At 53.9% G+C, this 15461-nt stretch overlaps 1 protein-coding gene across 7 annotated transcripts in view; it reads right to left on the bottom strand.

The window, feature by feature from the left end:
• Positions 1-608: 608 nt before the first annotated feature.
• GRK6 (G protein-coupled receptor kinase 6) overlaps positions 609-15461 on the bottom strand; it is a 16030-nt gene continuing 1177 nt past the window's right edge. The window contains exons 2-16 of one of the 7 annotated variants that reach the window (XM_085298116.1): positions 12442-12537; positions 9189-9301; positions 8782-8859; positions 8454-8554; positions 6999-7091; positions 6606-6669; positions 5902-6042; positions 5072-5262; positions 4352-4389; positions 4145-4234; positions 3845-4053; positions 3423-3560; positions 2949-3086; positions 2610-2744; positions 609-967 (exon numbers count right to left, since the gene is read on the bottom strand). In XM_085298116.1, coding sequence (XP_085154242.1) covers positions 917-967; positions 2610-2744; positions 2949-3086; positions 3423-3560; positions 3845-4053; positions 4145-4234; positions 4352-4389; positions 5072-5262; positions 5902-6042; positions 6606-6669; positions 6999-7091; positions 8454-8554; positions 8782-8859; positions 9189-9301; positions 12442-12493 — 1632 coding nt within the window. In that variant the 5' untranslated portion in view covers positions 12494-12537 and the 3' untranslated portion in view covers positions 609-916. The other 6 variants (XM_085298118.1, XM_085298117.1, XM_085298114.1 and 3 more) reach the window with 6 other exon arrangements.

Below are 15461 nucleotides of genomic sequence, written 5' to 3'. Positions count from 1 at the left end.
GCATCAGATCAACCTTTCAGACCCAGCAGCAGTTACCTTCTGCACAGGTGCTGTGGGAGCAGCTACATCCTGCTGTTCTGTGGGCAGCTTGCCAACGGCCTGAAGACAGGGCCAGGATCAGCTCCCAGGAGCTAGCTGGCAGCATGTGCAAGACAAGGCAGGAGGAAGCAGGCTCCAGCAGACAGGGAAGCAGGCTGAAGCAGTGACGCTCTGCTGCCAGGATGCGATGATAGACGCTTTGGCACAGCAGTTTCCTGTGCCTCAAAGCTGAGCAATGGACTCCTCTGGAGCCAGGGACRCCTCAGCATGGCCAGAAAGGTCCAGGAAAGATGCTTTAGACACCTGAAGGCACAGAAGGCCTCTGCCCAGGACTCCCTGGTATAAAGCTGGGACTGTCACTCCCCCCATAGGAGGACATTTGTGCCTGTGACAGGGTGGGGGCAGTGCAGGCCCCCACCTATAGATTAAAAACCAACATGTGATATGTACAGACCAATGTATATAAATATACACCAAACCTGCAGTGCCACTTCAGCACCGTGGAATGTGTCAACAGAGCTGCTCCAGCCTGGCCTCTGCCCACGTCAGCACCATCCCTCCCTCCCACCCCTAGCCCAAGAGGGGAGCAGCAGCCAGCAGGCAGCAGCACAATCCCAAGTGGCAGATTCAGGAGCATCCAGGTCTGTCTTAGGGATGATGACTTCCCAACAGTTAGAAGCTCCTTGGCCTGAGGCAGACGGTATGTGCTGCTGCCAGCCCTGAAGCCATCCTCACAGTCTTCAAATATAGATGTGCAAAGCTGTAAACAAATCCACCTTGTGGGGCCACTGCTACCTTGTCCTGCAGGCTGGCCTGTTGTTCTGTGGGGCACCCGGAGAGGCAAGAGGGTCCCAGGGGCTGGAGAACAAGCTGTGCTCTACAGCCGGGTGGGCTCTTCCTCACTGTCGCTGCAGTTTCCACAACAGTCCTGAAGTCAGAAGGGCAACGAGAGGGAAGAGGGAGAGAGGAGCACAGCAAGCAGAGGGTGAGCATGGTCACACAATCCAGCCTACAGCTGCTTTCTGGCAGGGAAGGGCCAAGCTTCCCAGGCTGTGTGCAGGAGAGCTACACAGAGCCATCGAGCTAGAGGGGACCCCAAGTCTGCAGAGGAACAGCACAGCTGCATTTTGGAGATCGGCTCCTGGCAGACATACACGTGAGCACACAGCTGACTAGCTCAGAAGCTGGGGGGAAGATGGGTTCCCCAGACTATAGCCTCCCCAGGGCACAGCTCAGTACCAGCAGATATAATCTGCCTTAGGCAGGGCTCATCAGGCCAGAAAGGCAACTGAAGCCCTCTTGCTGGAGTCAGGGCACAAGGCAGTGACAAACCCTTCACAGTTTCTCAACCCTTCTGTGTGTCCTGGATACCTGAACAAGGGAGGAAAGACAACCCCGAGCTTCCTGTGGCCCCCTGGGAGCAGAGCTCCCAGCAGTGGCAATGTGGGGGCAGCTTCGGCTCAGGCTGGGGGCAAGGCTCCCCTGCAGCGGGGAAGGCAGCAAGAGCAGGGAAGCAGGATTAGTGGCTCAGGGGGCAGTTAGAACACAAGCAGCACGTGCTGTGCTGGGGAAAGGGGTTAGGCACTGAAGGACAACTCCTCTCTCCCAGATCTTGCCATGTCCACGGGCCACCAGGTATTTCCCTGAGCAGAGCAGCCAGGAGGGAGACTGCTCACCTCTGGAAAGAGAAAACATGTGGCAAATCACAGCTCAGCCCCTGCTACAGGCAGTCCATCTTTGGGCAGGTTCTGCCTGCCTAGGGAAGAGCAGAGAGCAGGGTACCCCAGTCCACAGCTGGCTCCAGCTAGGTCAGGACATAAGGCTCCCACAAACCAGTGAAGCACAACTTGCAGCTAGGCAGAGAAGGAGGAGTCAGAACTGGGTGGTTGAAAGTGGGTCCAGAACAGGCCAGCGCCAACCACGCTCAAGTCCCACAGCTGCAAGCAGCTGTTGAAGGACAACAGCCCAGATTTCGCCAGTCCTGGAAAGGCAAAGGCTGTTCTGGCCCAGAGGAGACACGCAGGCAAGAAAACCAGTAGCAGTGCTCAAGATATTCCCATTTTCCTCATTCCTCAAAAGCACTGCTCCAGAAGTACTACGCCTCATCCAGATCTGACAGAACTGCTCCAGAGAGCCTACAAGCCCCATACCAAGAGCAAGGTCTTCCTCAGGGAAGGACGCACTTGTGTAGGAAGGGAGAGGACTTGCCATTTTAGTGCCTTCAGCAACATCCCTTCACCTGTATGACTGCTGCATGTTTTAGCTGGGACACCTGGTCCTAGACCTCTCATGTGCAGCAAGGGAGTGCCAGCCAGGTGAGGGCTGGCTCCCTGCGGCAGGCCTACCTCATCGGCAGGACACAGCAGGGGTACAGAGAAGGCAGTGGAGCTCCCTACAGCCTTGCACAGGTCCCCTGAGAGCTCTGGGGTCAGGCTACACGGCACAGGGAGATGCTGTGCCTGCTGCTCCCTTGTGCCCGTCTCCCTGCCAGATYGGCCTGGCACCGGTGGGCAGCAAGATCACTGCTGCTACAGGGCTTGCTGTGGAGGAAATGGTGGGCTAACACTTACCTGTCTGCTGAAGAAACGCTGAAGTAAGCCCTTTTTGGGCTGCGGAGAAGGCTGCCCTTTCCAATCCAGGTCCGGAGGCACTGTGCCATCTGTGCTAAAGACATTCAGCTCCTTAAAACACTCTGTCTCAATCATCTGGAAAAGGGAAAAGATGGCTGCAGCAGCTGCCAGACACTTGCTTGCCAAGCCCAGCATCGAGAGCCCGGCAGAGTGCAAGAGCAACAAGGACAGCACAGAGCCTGCACCCTGCAGGACTGCTCAGCCAGCATGGTGAGCACAAGCAGGAGTGAAGACCTGTCCTGCGAAAAGGGGCTCCCCATCACATCAGTCCCCATCTACCTCGTTCTGCCAAGGAATGGGCACGCTTCCCGTAGCAAACTTCTGGTAGAAGTCATTGTCTGTGGGCTCCAGCTCAACGCCCTTCACTGTGGAGAACTGCTCGATGTCCAGAACATCCTTGCAGTAGATGGCCTGGGGCTGAAGAACACAAACACTTCCCTAATGCCATGTTCCACAGTGATGGCAACCCACTCCAACAATTGTGGCTCCTGGCCAAGCCAGGGCCAACTCTCCCTGCAGTCCAGAGCTTGCAACCCTATTCTGCCAGTCTGGAAGAATTGGCCAGATCCACTTGAAACCAGCATCCTTCCTGCCAGCAGCCAGAGCAGTAGCTCCAGAAACAATCCTGCACAGGAGGGCAGGAGGAGGAACCCCTCTCTTCAGGTGAGCCACCCCAGGACTTCTGCTTCCCTTGACAGCATCAATGACTGAAGAGGCTGGGATGTGGACCACTCTTCCTGGACAGGCACTTACATCCGGTTTGAAGGGGGGTTCCAGCATGCCTGCTTCCAACCTCCGGAAGTTGAGGTGCTTGAAGAGAGGGTGCTCCTTCACTTCCCTGGCCCCAGCTCCTCGGCACCCCAGGCGCTCCAGAGGGTCTTTGCACAAAAGCTGCAACACAAAGGGAATCAGCACTGCAGGCAGGGTCATCTGCAGGAGGAGCAGCCTAGAGGTCAACTGGGCTCTTGTGGTACGTCTCTAAGGACAGCACGAGCTCACTAGCCAGCCAGAACCATGAGGAATTAGGGCACCCTGAGCCTTCCAGTGCTGTCTTATCAGAGCCAGAGCAAGGGAATCTGGCTGCCACCAGCACCTCCACGGTGAGCAGCCCTGACACTTGGCTACTATGTGCAAAGGGGTGGTGGGTGCAAAAGGACAGGGATGCCCACTCGTACCATGGTACAGAGGGAGCGGGCGCAGGGCGAGAACTTCTCTGAGTACTCCTCCTGCACATCCTTCACCAACCGCTCCACCTCCTCCCGCTTGATCTTCTTCTTGCGCTGCTGGAAGGGGGACTGTCCCTCGATCATCTCGTACACCAGGCAGCCCAGAGCCCACCAGTCTGGGCTGAATGTGTAGCGTTCATTCTTCACTACCTCTGGAGCTGCACAGGAACAGGGGAGAAGGGCATGTGAGGGCAGGGAGAGCATGTGTGCAGTCAGAGCACACTTTCTGACTATACCGGGGCCACTCACCCATGTAGCCAACTGTCCCCACCCGGCCCTTGATTGTTTGGCCCTCTGGCACGTGTACAGCTAGCCCCAAATCCGAGATACGGATGTGACCTGCACAAAGGAAAGGACAAGTAATCAGGACGGGGTCAGGAACACAGGGCAACTCTGGTTCAAGCACCGGAAGGGAGAAAGACCCAGGCCCAGACTGTCTCTTCACCCTGCACTTACCATGGTCATCTAGCAATATGTTCTCTGGCTTCAGGTCCCTAAGGAGGAAGAGACTCAATTAGCAAGAAGCCTGTTGTCAAATCAAGGACACAGGAAGCAGCAACACATCAAAGTCACAGATAAGCAGCAGAGGGGTGTAAGGCCCCTGCCCCAGGCACACAGATAACCTCCTCCCAGGGTTAGCCTTGCAAACTCCCCCCTCCTAGGCACAGGGGMAGGTCATGACAGTGACACAACACTCCAGCAGAAGGAAGCGGTGAGTGCACTGCTGCTTCCTTCTTTGCTGGGGGGACTTTCTGGCTCTGCGTCCAGTCACACTATCCCGAACACTGTACCACACAGCTCAATGAGTATAGTCAGCTTGTTCATCCTCCCGCTCAGCTCCCAGCCTGAGTATACCACAGCAGCTTACCCTCTTTTGTTCTCGTGTCAGTGCTGTCTGTAGAGTTAAGCACCCAAGTGAGCACTCTGAGGCATTCACAGCATGATCACATCCTGTTCTTGGTGCTCATTTACCAGTATAAGAAGCCAAGCTCTCCTGTCTCTCCCATGAGATCAGCTTTCCATTCCTGGTCTCTACTCAGCCAGCTCTGTGCTGGTTTCAAGTCTGAACTTATTTTCTTGAGCAGACAGACCCATCTGGGCWGGTAAGAGCAACAGGAACCCTCTCGTTTCTGCAGCTGGTACAAGGCCTCCCAGCAGGGGACAGGCAGCACACACCTGTACACTATCCTCTCCTGGTGCAAGTCCTCGAGGCCGCAGCAGATTTCGGCAGCATAGAATGCTGCCCGGGGCTCCTCAAAGCCAGCCTCTCCCATGTGGTAGATATGGAACTTGAGGTCCCCTCCATTCATGAGGGTCAGCACTAGGCAGAGAGCATCTTTAGTTTCATATGCATAGGCTAAGCTCACCTGCAATTCAGGGCAGAAAGGCTGTTAGAAGACACAGCTGCAAAAGGGAGGTGCCCACATTCTGATGGGCACCTTGTCACCCCAGAAGCCAGTCACAGCAGGATGGAGGTGCCTCAAACCCCCATCCCCTACCAGACACAGTGGGGCTGATGATAGCRCCTTTGACAGCAGAGGGGGAACAGTTCAAATGCAGGGAGGACCCGGAAGTGCCCGGCAGCCCCTGCACACCCCCAGCTTTCCTTAGATGGGGAGGATGCTGCTCTTCTGAGTCAAAGCTGCTCCCCTCTGGGGGCAAGCAGCGCCCAACGGCAATCCCAGGGCAGCATCTGATGACTCCTCCATAATGGGAGGTGTCAGACTGTCCACGTCACAGCGCAGTCCTGCCTATGGGAGCCCTGCAACCTGCCTACTGGAGCATTTAGGTCACCTTGTGGAGGCAACAGGAGGTCCTGCCAGATCCCAGCCTCATGGGAGGGAAGTGAAGTTCAGCAGCCACCAAGACCCCATCTCTTGAGCAGGGCCTACTCCTGCCTCTTCACACAGGGTGAGGAGCACAGAGGTGCTGGGCTGGCTGATTGCAGGAGAAATCAACCACCGCAGCCCCGCAGTGCAAAGTGAGAGCAACTCCTATGTACTTACTACAAACCTACTGTTCACTTTTTCCAGGATCTGCTTTTCATTCAGGGCCATGGCCTCTCCCTTCCGCTTTTTGATCCGTTTCTTCTCCAGCTTCTTGCAGGCATACATCTTCCCTGTGGCACGCACTTGGCAGGCACAAACCTGGAGGAGGGACAAGGCTCAGCACCCTCCCACTGCCGCATGCAGGGCTAGGGTCTATGTCCTGCTCTCAGAAAGAGGCATAGGAAGGCAAATATGCCCTTGTCATAACTTCACTCTGAACAGATCCATTAGCAAACACCCAGGAAGTGTCTGAGGCTTGGTGCCTGGGAAGACAAGAGGCCACTCCAGAAACAGAAAGAAGTCTGAGAGAATGACAGTTTTCTGAATTGCCGTTTTCCCTGCCAAGATACTACAGACCTGACCTACCCAGGCAGTAGTGTGCACCCCAAAGCACATGCTACCCACCAACCACCTCCCAAACGTCCTGTGTCTGACAAGAGGGGATCTCCTACCCATCAGAGGGGAGCTAACAGATAACGCAATGCCCACAGTGCAGTGAGGCCCAGCACAGAGCCCAGGAGAATATTCCAGTGAAATCCCCCCAGYCCAACCAGCCACAGCACCTGCCTCCAGCCTGGGTTGGCAGGCTCAGGCCCCCATCTCCAAGTGGGCAAAGGCAGCTGCCAAGTGGCCTGAATGCAGAGGAAATGCTGGTCACTCACCTCTCCAAAGCCACCCTTGCCCAGCACACGGTACTGGCGGAAAGTGTTTTTGGTCACTGGCTGCCTGTRACGCAAAGGAAACTGGAGTGAGATGCAAACATGGGAGGAAGACAGCAAGGGCTGAAGCCCTAACCACTCCCATGCCCTGGTCTGAGGGACTGTGGCTCACCCCAGAACCTCTGCTTGAACAGATCTCACTCCCCTGCAAGGCAGGCAAGTTGGGTAGTTAGAAAAGATTGTGCCAGAAAAGGGCCCTGAAGGAGAGCAAGAGCAGGCAAAGGCCACACCTTGAGTTCCAGCTAGGACACAGCACAGGAAGGAGCTGTAGAGACCCCTCAAGGGAGCCACTGAGCTGCAGGGTTCAAGTGTCTCAGGGGTGCCAGGGAACATTACCGTTCCAGCCATTTCCACTGTAGGAAGCGGTTGAAGTACAAGCTGTCGAGGTAGTCAGCAAAGGGAGCCACGCTCAGGTAATCGTGGATAAGCCTAGGAGAGAGCAGAGAGACAGCAAGGCTGCTCAGAGCTGTTTCCAGCCACAGAACAGGGCAATGGTCCGAGCAAAGAGGAGGTAAGTAGCCCCAACAAGAGCCTGATCACCTTGCCATCCCCTCACCCAGCCTGGTGCTGCACTGAATCACCCACATACCCTGCAAAGCCCTGGCCCAGAAAGCCCACCCTCTGCGCTAGCACACAGAAGCCTGGATGCAAAGAGAAGGGGTGCTGGAGGAACCTCAGTGACAAAAACAGCACCCTGGGACTGGGCTGGCATTGCTAATTATGGCCTCTGCATCAGCCCTGGCTGCGGGACAAAGGGGACGATGAGGCTCTTTGCAATTGCCCCTCTGCTTGCATTGCAAATGCACATGCAAGGCTGTAATCAGCTGCTTCAAGCTGCTAGCAATATTCAGCACAGGGCGCTGAGCTGTTCAGTTGCAGATGAATATCCRGCACAAAAGGCCACAGGAGATCTTGCTAGAGAGAGCTGACTGCCTTCGAGACCAGTGCCAGGGCTGCCCAGCAGAGTAAAGAGCCTCAGACACAGCGTCTAGACTGGAGACATGCATCAAGAAGAAGCGGATGGGTCCTTCCCCTTTCAGAGCTTGCCAAGAGAAGGCAGGGCCCAGCCGGGAGACTTTGCATTCAGACAGTGACACTAGTTACCACACACAGAGCTAACGTTCCCCAGAAGAATGCAGCAAATCCATTGCCACAGCCCTGCACCTGATTAGGCAATGTGCTCAAGCTACTGCTCAGAGAGGGGTGGGGGCTGTAAGCCGGTTTGCCTAACAGCTTCCTCTTCACACCCAGATCCAAGACCTCAGTTAGTGTTTCTGCAATGAGTCCAAGGAACAGAGGTGACCTCAGATTCCTGCAGCAACAGCTACCATAACCTAGTCACAACTAGGCTACATCCCTAGCCACATCTGTGGACAGTGGGAGAGGACAGCTGGCACTTGGACTGCACCAACCAGCACTGCCTTACGGGTGACTGAGACCCAGACCCAGCACCTGAAAGAGCACAGCCAGATGCTGAGGCTGGCCAAAATGAGGTCTTCCCAAATGGCAACTCAGACCCATGGCAGATTGTAAAGAGGGACAAAGGTTTCTGCTGCAACACGTGGCATCCAGAGCCCACAGGAGCTCCCTGAATCTGGTCTGGCCAAACCTGCGTGGATTGCCACAAACTGCTAGCCTGAAACTCCCCAGGCTGCAGCCTGAGCAGTCTCAGCCTTAGCACCAGCCCTCACTACCCTGAGGAAGRGACAATGATGGATGAGGTGAGTTAGCTGCAGGGCTGTCACCAGACCATGGTGCAACCTGTGGGCAGGCCTCAGCCCTCCAACTTACTTAGTGGATTCTTTGAAGAGCTCCTTGGAAGGTTCCTGCTCCAGCCTCTCACAACAGGCACTCACCAACTGAGAGGGGACTTCAGGCACATGGTCCTCGCTCTGGGGACAAAAGGATGAAGTCAGACACAGGGAGCAGAGCCTGAGGGCCCAGCCAAGAAAGAGGAACCCATAGGTGAGCACAGTACAGTCACTTGCGGGGTGACAGGAGGCACTGTACYCATCACTCTGCCCAACATATTCACTGAAGCAGGACATGGGTAATGACAACTGTTGGCTTTCCAACTGTTTTCCTGCAGTTGCAAGCAGCAAATAGTCCTCTCACTCACCTTTGGCTTCAAATACTTTTCAATCAGGTGTTGCCCACATTCCTTGCGCTTCTCATCTGGAGCCACTTCGTACCCTGCCTGCACAGAGCAAACACTGTCAGAAGCAGGCCCAGTCAGTAATCAAGCCTTGCTACCAGGCAACAGCTGCACAGCAGCAACACCCTGCCCAAGGTACCAAGATCCTGTGCTTTCCTGGATAACCAGATCTCCAGCAAACAGCTCCCTAAGCAAAGGCCCAGCCCTATCCTGGAGAAACTGCAGCTCACAGGTTCTTCCTTCAGGAAAACTCTACAGGTTTTAAAGTACCTGGCAACAGCTCYGATGCCCAGGGCCCAGCAGTCTGTGCCCAGAACACCAAGAACATCCCTACCTCACCGAGAGGGAAGCCCGACAGGCTTTGCTCTTACCACAGCATCSAGGAACTTGACGCAGCGTGACAGCTCAGGCCGTGTCTCGCAGAACTGCCGAAAGAGCATGCGCCCGATGGGCTGCTTCTCACATAGGCTGTGGTAGTCCCGCTCTGCAAATGCGGAGGAGAAGATCATGCACTGCCAGTTCCAAAGCAGCAGCCGCAGCCCACCGCCCCGGCCACAGGCAGCTGTGGAGAGGCTCGTGACTAGTCAGCTGGCTGCTCACACAAGCCCTGGCAGCCTGAGACTCCCAGGACAAMAAAATACACCCAACAGGGACAAGAGGCTGGCACGACTGAGCTTTTTTGTCACTTCATGGAAGAGCTTTCTTCCTTGAAAGAAGTTTTAACAGCTTTTCTGTACAGTTTCCCCTTTTTGTTTCTAGGAAGACATCTTGGTGTCTCCTGCTCAGCTGGAAACCCTATTCTCAATCCTCTACTCACAGAGATGAAATGACTGTTACTGACATACACCTTTACTTTGGGACAAGAGAAACACATCAAGTTTGTTCCGAGGCAGATCTCCCAGGCAAGAGTTGCTCTGATGGCTCCTACAAAGCTCTCAAATTTACCAAGGTCCTGCTGGAAACAGTACCGAAATGGAGAGCAGTATTTCCACAGCATTTCCTGCTAATGCTGCACACAGCAGTTAGACCACCTATGCTTTACTGGAGAGCTGCCTTTTTATATGTCAGCTCCTACTGCCCTCCGGAGCTGTTTCCTCTGATGATTCCTCATGCCCTTCTCCCCAGGGGCCTCTACATTCTGGCATGCCAGGCCCAAACATCTTTGACTATCTAGAGCATTTCCAGTTCAATGAAAGGTTAGTCATCTATTATTTCTCCAGCCTCTCTTTAAAATGTTTTTTTTTCCCCTTAATATTAGTAGGCCTTCTTCCCCTTCCAGGTCACCAGTAAAATATCAGCTGGTCTTGGGCCAGAGCAGATTTGTATCACAGTCATTGCCATGGAGAGTTGCAGGCTGTCTGGAATATGGATGTACAGCCATTCCTTTGCTCTTAGGAACTCTTCCATGCTCCCCRTAAGTGTGACACAGCAGGACACTTACTCTGCTACCCAAACCAAATCCCAGAGAAGTCTGTCTCATCCGTCTGTAAAGATCCCAGTGCTGGGGCTTTTACCTGCTTCCTCTCCCTCTCCTGCCAAATTACATCAGAGCTCCCTGTGCTGTTAGAAAGCTCTTCTTGAAATCTGACCTCTGTCTTCCCTGCTGCAGCATCGATCCAGTGCCTAGTGCCCTTATCACCACTCATCTGTGCTTCATCCTGCCCCGGGCCCTGCCCCGGGCCCTTCGCTCTCTCCAGCTCTGGGTACTGCAGGCCTTCCCCGCCCTGCACAGCAGTTTCTCCCAAGGAAGCTGTGGCTTCCTGGCGGCTGTACAAGAGCAGAGACGGCTTGGCTTGCRGTGGGGGAGGGGGCCACCGTATAGCTCTGCCCGGGCTGCTTCCTTGTCTACAGGGAAAGGAGTTCCGTTTAGCTGGGGAAGACCAGGGTTTGCAGCCAGCAAGATCAGAAGTTTTCAGTTGCCCTTGCAGCTGCTCAGGCACACACGAGGTTGCTCTCTGTGGTCAGAGCACGCAAAGCAGGCCGCTAGCTCCACCATGCTGGTGATCCTGCCAAACTTCTGGAATAGCAAGTAAATGTCTTTCTAGAAGGCTGTGAAGCAAAACAAAGACAGCAAAGGGTGACAAATGCATGAGGAATGGGGCCGTCTCTCCCATGGGGAACCGAGACAGGCAGCCACCACAGGGGCAGAAGCAAGTCTCTCGTGCCTCCTGAAGGGGAAGTTGGGGCACAGGCTGTGACAGCCGAAGGCTGGGAGGCTTTTGCCTCCCAAAGCAACACAACAGCACTGTCCTGGACACTGGGACAACAAAGATAGACAGAGCACCAGCACTCACCACTGGCAAACGGGCAGCATAACAAAGATGAACTTCAGTGCTGGAAAACATATCAAGACACCCACAGGAAGGGCAGCTGCACTCAGATGAGAGGCCTCAGCGGAAGGAAAGCTCTGCTGAAGGCACACAACAGTCAGAAAAGAAGAAAGAGGTTGGGATGGCCAAGATGTGAACTACAAGGAAAGCCCATGCCAGAAATGCATTCAGGGTCAGGACTTGCTCCAGAGATGCAGTTTTCAGCAAAACCAGGGCTAGAGTATCCGATTTGCTACACTCAGCTTTAAAGCTCACCCAAGACTGCTGGTGAATGGCATACACTGGGCAGCACACCTGGACTACTGCAAGCTTGGAGGTACACTGTGGATGATGGAAGTGGAGTTAGACCAACTGCTATAGCCCAGTGTGCCCTGAAATGGAGCCAGATTCTCCTCCTTGGGGCTACCAGGTTCTTGGACAGAGTAGAATTGGGGCTGTAGCTGCAGAAACCTCCCAGACTGAACCAGCTCAGTGACACCTGCTCTGAAGCAAGGCTAACCAGTGTGCCACCACTCTAGCTGGCAGCTGAATCCAGACTGACAGCTTAAAGAAGTTTTCCCTTTCCCCAAAAGATGTCACAGGTTTATTGCACAGCTTTCCTGCTCCCCAGTGCTCCCTGTTCAAGAACCAAAGCCATGTCTCAACACAATTTTGCATGATATCAGGACCAAGCCTGCTGCACAAACAACATTAAAACCATGAACAGTACAAAGTGCAATACTAAAATGACATATCAAGCCCTGCCCGACTGCACAATTCTCATCTGTGCTGTACAGCAAGAATACAGTTTTGCCTGGAGTAAAGCTGCTACATTACTGTTAGAAGCTAAGGTTTATAGTCCAGGACTGAGTCCCAGCCAGAGAGTCCAAAGGACAGAGAGCAGAACCTCTGTTATTAATGCAAAGGCACCCCTGAGCTATGCTCCAAAGCTCCGTAACACTGAGCAGGTCTGCTTCCACAGAGAAAGGTGCTTATCTCTAGTGAAACCCACCGCAGTCTAGAAGGCTTGTGAATACATCAACAGGTACTGTCCAGCTTAGCACCATGCAGCTGTGATTTACACGTCCATCCTTTCTTCCCCGCACCCCTGACTGCGTGAGCCTGGGTGGGCTTTGGCCAGTGCGTGCCCCTTTACATGTTCTTGACCTCTGCATGACTCAGTTGCATTTAAGTGCATCCAGATTTGGGAGCAGAAGGCATGAACAGCCCCATCAGCTGCACGTGCTCACCGAAACGCACCACTCCACAGCACAGCCAGGGCATYGCTCAGCTCCCACCAAAAGGCATGTCTCACCAAGAGTTTGTCGAAGATCCTCACAGAGGCTGATATGGGGGAACTGCAGCATCTGACGCCATTTCTTACTCTTGCCCTTCCGGTTTCCACCACCACCTGCAAAAGATACAAAATTGGTATTATGAGTTATGAATGAAGGAGATGCAATTACAGTCCAATCTCACAGCACTAGGAGCCAAGAGAGGTGACACCCTTCTGGCCATTTACACAAGCAAGTTCAGGCAGCAGGAAAACACGACACAGGTCGTAGGTATCACTGCCTTCTGGCTGACAGAACAAGTACCAGAGCATCAGCCTGACTGCTGGAGGAAATAGATGGACTAACTATTCTGGCTCTCCAAAGGCAGCACAAAGTCATGATCAGTAATGCTTCATTTCAGTTACTTATATTTAAGATGGGAAAATCAAGGCACAGAGGCAGGAGTGCCTAAAGCCACAGGTTATTCTATGTCCGCACAAGAGTTCTTGGCTCGCAGGCCTGTCCTCGGGATCTCTGCACAACTAATCACCTTTCGAAACCAAGCCTTGCTCAGTGTGAAACTCTTCTCTGAGTTTTCTGCTGTAGTTAAGATGTTCATGCCACCTACTCATTCCAGACTGATTGCTTACTTTAGGGAGGAGCTCTTAAAGAACATGAAGCTGGGAGACAGGAATTCCTGCCCTAATCCCTGCTCCACAGACAACTCACTGCATTGCCTGGGGCTCATCACAGGTTTCCCACCTGTGAAGTGGTGACACTCCCACCTCTCTCCAGAGATAAGCTAGCCTCAGAAAAGCAAGATCCAAGAGTCAGATATCATTCTGGCTTCAGCTGGAGTAAATGCCCACTGCTGTAGGACAGGGTGGGAAAGCTTCTAGATAGATGGAAAAATTTACATTACAGCAAGCTCTAAGTACTAAAATACTTGTATGCCTGATTGCTGAGATCAGCAAACCTCCAGGGATTTTCTTCCCTCCTGTTCAGTCCCAACAAACAACTATCAAGTGCACTAAACAACTCTGGCTGAGTTGGGCCAAAGGCATGGCTTTCTGAAATCAGGGAGTGTTGAACATCATTATCAGCTCTTGGGAAACAGTTTTGTAACACGTTCCTCCACTTCATACACAAGACTGCCCCTAACCCAGGACAGTCCCTGCAGCCGCTCTCCTGGCATCCTGCACCCACCACCACATGAAGCCTTGGACAGGCCTGTGGGACAGGGCCATCACAGCCAGCCTTTCTGCAGCACGGGCCTCACGTCTGACCTGGTACACTCTGGGTAGCGCTATTACATCTGCCCCACACCAGCAGCTGGGCTGCACGATTGTACAAACTCAGGAAGGAAGTGACTCAAGGGTAAGCAGGGGTGGAAGAAACCAGCACCACCGACACCTTCTTGTCAGCAACAGCTTGCAGCAACAAAACAGATAGGGACAATTAGTAAGTGAAGACACAGGAGGACAAGCCATCCCCATCCCCATGAGCATTTAAGGAAAGGCAGTTAGGCCCTACAACACACTGAGGAGGATCTGCACCTTGCAGCTCCTTGACTTGTTTGCTTTGAGAGGGAGGCTCTAGTGCTCTTCAGCAAAGTTCTCCCCCACCCTCCAGGTGGGGCATCAAACAGCCGAGCAGGGAACTTGCATCCTGTGCCGGGTGCTGCCTGTGCTGGTRCTGCCTGCAAACCTCCGTCCCCGCTTTGGGGACAGGGCAGACTCCACCCAGGGCAGTCTCCACCCAAAGCTCCCACAGTGAGTTTCAGGTGATATCTCCAAACTTGTCTATTCTCCCTCCTGCAGAGGCTACAGGGCAAGGGAGACAAAAGGGGATGGATCTTTCACCTTCCTTGGCCCAGATCATCCTAAGCTCCTGGAACAGTTTAAAGGAAATGTAGAGCCTGGTCATCTTACAGCAACAGCTAAAGACTGCTATTAGCAGCCTCCTCAGCAGGTCCAGGGCAACCTCTGCCCTGCACTTCCAAACCAGATCAGAAGGCTTCCAAAAAGACTGGGCTGGAGCACAGCATGTGTTGCTTCTGGACCTGGCCAGCAAAGCAGCCCTGCCCTGTTGTGCAGGATGCTGCAGCTCACCTCAGAGGCCGGCACAGCCAGGCAGCCATAGGTGGGAGAGTTGTGGAAAGGCAGCACAGCCGCTCCCTGCTCTTACAAGACACAAACTGCCTGGTAAACGGGAGAACAACCGGTAGATCTCCCATCCGTGGCACTGGCACGCACTGCCCGCTCTGCCCTGGCACCCCGGTTGTGTACGTTCAATGCAAGCATGGGAGTGGATCACACCTGACCGCAGGCAAAGTGACCATTATCTACAAAGGCAGAGAGGCGCTGGAGGAACGCGGAAATAAGGCAGCAGTCATCCAACTCCCCTCTCTGCTCCGCTAACCAAACCCCGCTTTGCGGAAGGCACCAGACAACAGAAGCCAGTGTCCTGGTCCCTCCGTGTGAAGCAGCGTCTCAGGCCTAGAAGTCATAACTGCCGCTGTTTGGTTCTCTCTTTCATCTAAACCATAATGGCAAGTATTAGATTCCTCGCTTACAGACACACTGATTCTGCGGTCACCGTGTCTGAAGTATCTATGCTAAGCCTGATTTTCAAGTAGTTCAAAAATGTTTCTGTCTGTGTAAATTTAATTTCAGTCCTCTTTGCTTCCACAAATCTAATCTTCAAAGCCCTCTAACTAAATTTTAGCGGGCTCTTCAGGCTCAAAAATTACTTGGTTTACCCAGCTGCACAAAATGGGCTAGGAAGTTCTACTCCGCGACAGGAGAGACCATACCTCCYGCTCACGTTATGTGACCTAACGAACCCCCCGATGCCTGGCTGAAGTTAGATCTTCTCCTCAAAAGACCGGGCTCCTGTGTGATAAAAGACTTCCCAGTTCTCCTGGTACGCTGTCCTGAGGCTTCCTGGCGCCGCTGTCACCCACGTACCTTCCAGACAACCCTCCCGCTGCCTCCTACCTCACCGCAGGGCCCGGCACCAGCAGGAGCCTTGGGGGCCGCCAGCGAAGCTCGCGCGCCGG

Source organism: Rhea americana, unplaced genomic scaffold (assembly GCF_003343005.1).
Source record: "Rhea americana isolate MKP2758 unplaced genomic scaffold, rheAme1 scaffold_135, whole genome shotgun sequence".
In the NCBI taxonomy this organism is placed as follows: Eukaryota; Metazoa; Chordata; class Aves; order Rheiformes; family Rheidae; genus Rhea; species Rhea americana.
The sequence above is the reverse complement of the archived record's forward strand: the minus strand, read 5'-3'. Positions and strand labels throughout refer to the sequence as shown.